The sequence below is a fragment of the Bipolaris oryzae genome, assembly GCF_000523455.1.
Source record: "Bipolaris oryzae ATCC 44560 unplaced genomic scaffold scaffold_418, whole genome shotgun sequence".
NCBI lineage: Eukaryota > Fungi > Ascomycota > Dothideomycetes > Pleosporales > Pleosporaceae > Bipolaris > Bipolaris oryzae.
In genome coordinates this window covers 1-5,371 of record NW_006911694.1, presented here as the reverse complement: position 1 = coordinate 5,371, position 5,371 = coordinate 1, and the positions used below count along the sequence as shown (strand labels likewise).

The 5,371-nt window shown below is 55.7% G+C and overlaps 3 protein-coding genes across 3 annotated transcripts; 1 reads left to right on the top strand and 2 right to left on the bottom strand.

The window, feature by feature from the left end:
* Positions 1 to 121: 121 nt before the first annotated feature.
* Positions 122 to 930, bottom strand: COCMIDRAFT_10357 (uncharacterized protein; the record flags this gene model as incomplete). Its single annotated transcript, XM_007695738.1, has 2 exons — positions 122 to 750; positions 801 to 930. The coding sequence occupies 2 exons, from the start codon at positions 928 to 930 to the stop codon at positions 122 to 124; spliced, it is 759 nt and encodes a 252-aa protein (XP_007693928.1).
* Positions 931 to 1,541: 611 nt separating this feature from the next.
* On the bottom strand, positions 1,542 to 2,220 carry COCMIDRAFT_111247 (uncharacterized protein; the record flags this gene model as incomplete). The annotated part of the gene is made up of 2 exons (XM_007695737.1): positions 1,542 to 2,054; positions 2,167 to 2,220. The coding sequence occupies 2 exons, from the start codon at positions 2,218 to 2,220 to the stop codon at positions 1,542 to 1,544; spliced, it is 567 nt and encodes a 188-aa protein (XP_007693927.1).
* A 1,492-nt stretch (positions 2,221 to 3,712) lies between these two features.
* COCMIDRAFT_10355 (uncharacterized protein) lies at positions 3,713 to 4,276 on the top strand (the record flags this gene model as incomplete). Its single annotated transcript, XM_007695736.1, has 1 exon — positions 3,713 to 4,276. The coding sequence occupies one exon, from the start codon at positions 3,713 to 3,715 to the stop codon at positions 4,274 to 4,276; it is 564 nt and encodes a 187-aa protein (XP_007693926.1).
* Positions 4,277 to 5,371: the final 1,095 nt, after the last annotated feature.

The window sequence follows — 5,371 nt, the reverse complement described above, 5'->3', positions numbered from 1 at the left end:
TCTCCTGAGGGTCTGGCATCTCCAGATGTCCTGTCTTGGCGAGATGCCATATCACGTGATCTTCGCCCCGCGTTGATCATTACCTTCTGACGTGGACGTCCCTAGGCCTTCAGCCATCTCGTCATTTGTCAAGGAGAGAATCCTTCTTGTTACTTGTAACAGGAGGGATGTTCGACCCATAGGGATGGACGTTACCCTTACCCCGGCTGCGCTTCACTTGAAGCTGTGGCCAGACGGCCTCTTGCACTTGGCCGCCTTTGCCTTGTATACAAAGCTGCATGCACTTTGTGTACCAATACGGGAGCCCGTTGACTTGCACGTCTTTGATACCACGAAGCGGTGCCAGACTCTCTAGGCCAAACACGTACTTTTCTACCCTCTTCGGAAGCCGAAGAAATTGCTCGTACGAGTATTCGGTCGAGTGATAATGTGGAAGAAGCCTTGGGTCGGGAACCCGGGCGAGCCGAAAGTCGACTCGTAGATGCTGCAACAAGGTCCCTTTGTTTTGGTCGTCAGCATGCTCCTTGAGGATTTCGACTAGGTATTCTAGGCGTGCTCTTTGGCGCCTGACTGCCCAGTGGCTGTCAACGTCAGCAACAACGTTGATGTGGATGCGACGCAAGTCACGTAGCAGCGCGAGTCGGAGAGGATGGCCAAGAGATCCAAAAACGTATGGGCTCCTCAGCGACTTGGGCCATATGGCCCTTCCATGGATGGTAAATTTGTACGTGTTCATGCCATAGAGGACGGCTGTAACTGTTTAGCTGAGCAAGGTGCGTGCATTGTCGGTGCTTACTTACACCGGGACTCGTTTGAGACAAACTTGCTTACTCGGAATAGTTGCGTTTCGACAGCGAGGTGGTATGCGGAGCGGATGCCAGTATCCAAACAGGGAGTCGCTCCACCAATTGGGGGCTGCATCCTCTGCATGCTGGCCCAGATCATAGGCGACAAAAAAGAGGCTTGCCCTCTTCCCAGATAGCCTTAAACTCAATGGTGAGATTGGTTGGCAATACAAACGAATAGATTTGGTATCGCAGTTCTGCAGGCAGAGCGAGAAGACCGAAGCCTATCGAGGACTGTGGCGTTTGGTCAAGCGCTCCTTGTGTGCCATGCACCTTGTCTCTATCCATTTCATTGTCAAGAGCAACACTTTGGGAGTGGTTGCATCGCGCGTAGAGAAACTCCGAGCTGTCAGAGGAGCCAGGGTCGATGTTTGCTCTGGGCATATCCACGCAAGCCGAGCACGAGGGCATGGCGGCGCCGGGCATGTTGCACGTCAGAGGTGTTTGCGAGGTCCAGTATGGAACAATGCAGCAAGGGGAATTTTACAGCTGTTGGTTTTGAGATGGATGGGGAAGTGCGGGTAAGGGTGCAAGAGGGCCAACCATGGGTCACGACTCGAGGCGGCAGTGGATCCCCGCCGTTTGGCAGGAGCGGCAGTGTCGCAGCAAACATGATGGTATTTGATTTCTAGTAGGTAAAGATGGAAGCGGCAGTGTTGGAGGCAGTGAGAGTGGGTGGGTGATGGACATGGTGGCTCAGACAGCAGTAGTAGCAGCAGCAGCAGCAGTAGTATCATCCGCAGCAGGCTCGTCCTTGGCCATTTCCTGAGCCAGCCACTCGGCCTCTTTTTGCATTTCGTCGTCAGGCCTGGGCTTGCGGCTGTCGTTGTCGACGGCGGGGAAGCGGGCCTTGTGTTGGAGCTGCTTGCCTAGGTTGGCGTCGTCGCTGTCGAGCATGGCATAGATGGCATCGGTGCCGCCCTTGTGGTCGAGATCAGCCTTGTTGCGGGGGATGATGTGGACATGGACATGAGGCACGCTCTGGCCTGCGTCTACACCATCTTGGATGGCAATGTTAAGCGACGAGGCGGCGAAGACACGCTCTACCATGCGCGAAACGCGCTGGACGGCCATGAACAGGTCATGGACCTCTGCAGCAGACAGGTCGTTGAAGCGGGGCACGACGCGACGGGGCGAGACGAGGACATGACCGGGCAGGAGGGGCTTGAGATTGACTATGGCAAAGGACAGGCGGGTTAGGTGGAAGACCTAGGGGATCCGGTCAGTTGCCTGACTGGCTGGTTCATTGCAAGTTGCAGCGCTCAACAAAGCGAGGCAGGTGGGCAGGTGGACAGGCGGGCGGGCAGGCGGGCAGGCGGACCTGGGTGGTGACGACAAAGGAGCCAAAGGAGATGAGCTGGCTGGTCAGCGGCATTCTGACTCTGTCGACTCTGTAGATGGTAGTGTCGACACGACACGGAAGCGTCGCAAGCATGTGCATCCAAGACCAAGCAGGCCAGCCCCAAGACAGCGACGGTATCAAGCTCGGAACACGGCCGAGCGGCGCGCGTCAGCGTCGTGAAACGGACGGAAGTTTCCCACGTCTTGGCCCCATTGCCAGGTCGGTCCGCCGTAGTGGGCTGTACTGCAATAGTGGTGTAATAACCCACGGCGATAGGGACGCATGCAGGCGGACATAACATGGGCATACGTGGAGGGAGGCGCTGGCCGGTCCTTTGGAGGCGAGGCAAGGCAGGGCGAGCAGCGCAGCGCAGAGCAGAGCAACGCAGTGCAGCAGACTTGGCCCCTAGTCGCTTTCTCATCATCCATCTATCCATCACATGGCATGGCATGGCCTGGCCTGGGAGCAGTAGATTGGCAGGGGGCACGAGCGGCGCTGCCGGGAGCCAGACACGGCCAGCGCGTGGTGGTCTGCTGCAAATCCATTCGCACAGCCAATTCCACGCCAACAAACACCCGTGGGGAGACATCGTCGCATTTGGCCTGCACGCCATCCGGTCTTTTTTTTTGCCCACACCAGCATTCGTAATGACGCCGCCGCCGCCGACGCCCGCCGCTATTGCCCACGCCGCGCTGTGCGATGCACGCCTGGCTCACGACAGCATGTCGGTTGCTATGCTATGCTATAAATCCATGTCCTCCTCTATGTACCCGCCCGTGTTTTTTTGTGCACCACCCGGCCAACCAAGCCTCTTTGGACTCTGCCGCCTTGCTGCTACTGCTCTGCTCTGCTCTGCTCTTATCACCATCCCGTTGCGCAAGTGGAGCCTGTGACTCCTCGCCCTCGTCTAGTTGCCAGACGCCATCTGTCGTGCTCCACCCGCCGACGCGCCCAAAGGGGTCTCATCAGCGAGCTTGGCTGAAGCACCGAGCTCCGACCATTCACGCTCGACGCGGCCTCCCAAACAAATCATCACACACCACATTGTCCATCCCACTCGACCTCGTCCGCCCGCCTCGCCTGCACGGACTATCCCACCCCGTCCTTTGATTGACTTGGCACCCTCAAGTCGTGTCCGCCGTCGATCAACCTGCCCGCCCGTGCACCCTCTGCATCCCCACAGTTCCACTCCCTGCCCTTGTCTCGTAAGCCTCAGCGAAAAGACTAGGATCAGGGTCCGCTTTCACACACAACGACTAAGCGCAGAGTATAAGAACAGTGGTCGGACCTCCGATTACTCTGCTCATCACTACATACTCTACACTGTTACCCCATTCAAGCCACGCTCATTTGACTTGACTTGACTCGACTCGCATACATAAACACTCGCCGCCCGCATACAAACAGGCGTCCCACTACCACCTCCACCTCCACCACTCTACGGATTCCGTTGATCGGACCCCGAGCCAGACTACTATATATCACACACCCTCACCACACACCACACACAACCACAACCGCCACAATGGATATCGCCACCACCTCGCGCGCATACTTTGCCATGCCTTCTCCTAGCCCAGATGAGAAAATCTCCCTCCAGGCCTCAAACACAGTCTACACCTACCATTGCCTGTGCAGCCATCTCCTCCTCGCAACAACCACACCCCTCCCCTCTCTGCCTACACGGCGCCACAGCCATGACGCCGCCCACATCATGCCCCTACCTCCCCCAGCACCCGCCGCCCTACGCAAGAACTCTGCGGATAGCACCGCCTCAACGCACGACCACTACGGCCTCCTTCTGTCCACCCGCCAAGAACGCCAAGCCGAGATCATCACAAGCGACTCAGGCTTCGAAAAGCGCTATCTCCAGCGCTGCGGCCGCTGCGACCTCGTCGTCGGCTACCAGCTCGACTGGCAGCAATTCTCCGTCGATCGCACCGGAAGGCGCGAAGATTATGTCTTCTTGCTCCCCGGTGGCTTCGTCAAGACTAGCGACATGGTTGCAAACAAGATGGCTTCCGCCTCTGCCGCATCTTCGTCAAACCCCATGGGCAGCACTGTCAACGTGACAGAAGTAAAGGTCTGAGGCTGAGAAAAAAAAAATCACCGGTGACTTTTTTCTACTCGATCTATCGATCTATTCTCAGCTTGCGCCTTGGGGAAGGGTGTTATCTCGCTTGCTGTTGTATGCAGAAGCGAAAACACGGCCGCACATTATATACACATGTGTGTGTGTGCATAGCAACGAAAAGGAACAAAAAAAGAGAACCCCCAGCCTCCTCCTCCTTCCTTCCTTCCTGCCTGCCTGCCTGCCTGCCTCCCCACGCTTACGGTGTACAATGGGGTAAGGGGCTGTAAGGGGCAATTCCGTAATCGGACTTTCCCCCGCTTTCCACCCGCCCACACCCCATTCTACCTAAAGCCATCTCAACCAACTCCGCATCCCAGGCTGGCGCACGGGCAAACAGGCGTTCCCTTTTCTTCTCGCCTCTTCTTTTTCTTTTTCTCATCTCGTCATGACTTGTTCTCTTATCTCTATAGCCATGAAAGAATTATTCCTTTCCTCTCTCGTCATGTCCTCGTCATCTCTCTGTTTCCTTTTTTTTTCCTCTTGTCACGATATGGGATACGGTAGCGGGTTTTTTTCTTTCTCACTTCTCTATCTCTTTCTACAGACAGACAAGTCGGGAGATACATACACATGTACCAAGCGAGCGTTGAAGGCGCTTTGCGACAGATACCCCAGATTAGATATACACAAGTAGTCTAGCAAATTTCAGGTACATGATACACACCCACCGCTTGCATGCGGTGCGGGGAGCTCCAGATCACATCTTATCCTCCTTTGCCTCTTTGAAGACTAGATACCTCAAGTGCAAAATCACTCTATCTCCGGTCCCCTCCACATTCTTCCCTTGCCCTCTTCCCCTCTACCAAACACTGGAGATCTAAGAAAAAAATTAATCCCCCAAATGACCCTTCCAAAACTTTTTTTTTTCACCCCAACGTGACTCCCATTCACACACTCACGTGCTCCTGCCTGCATGCTGTGGGGAGGGGAGGGGAGGGGAGGCAAGAACAACTCCATCCCCCCCCCCTCTCTCTCTCTCCCTCTTTGCCAATATCCCTCTCAATACCCCATATCCTCCCCCCTTCCTTTTAAAAATTCATCTTGGCAAAC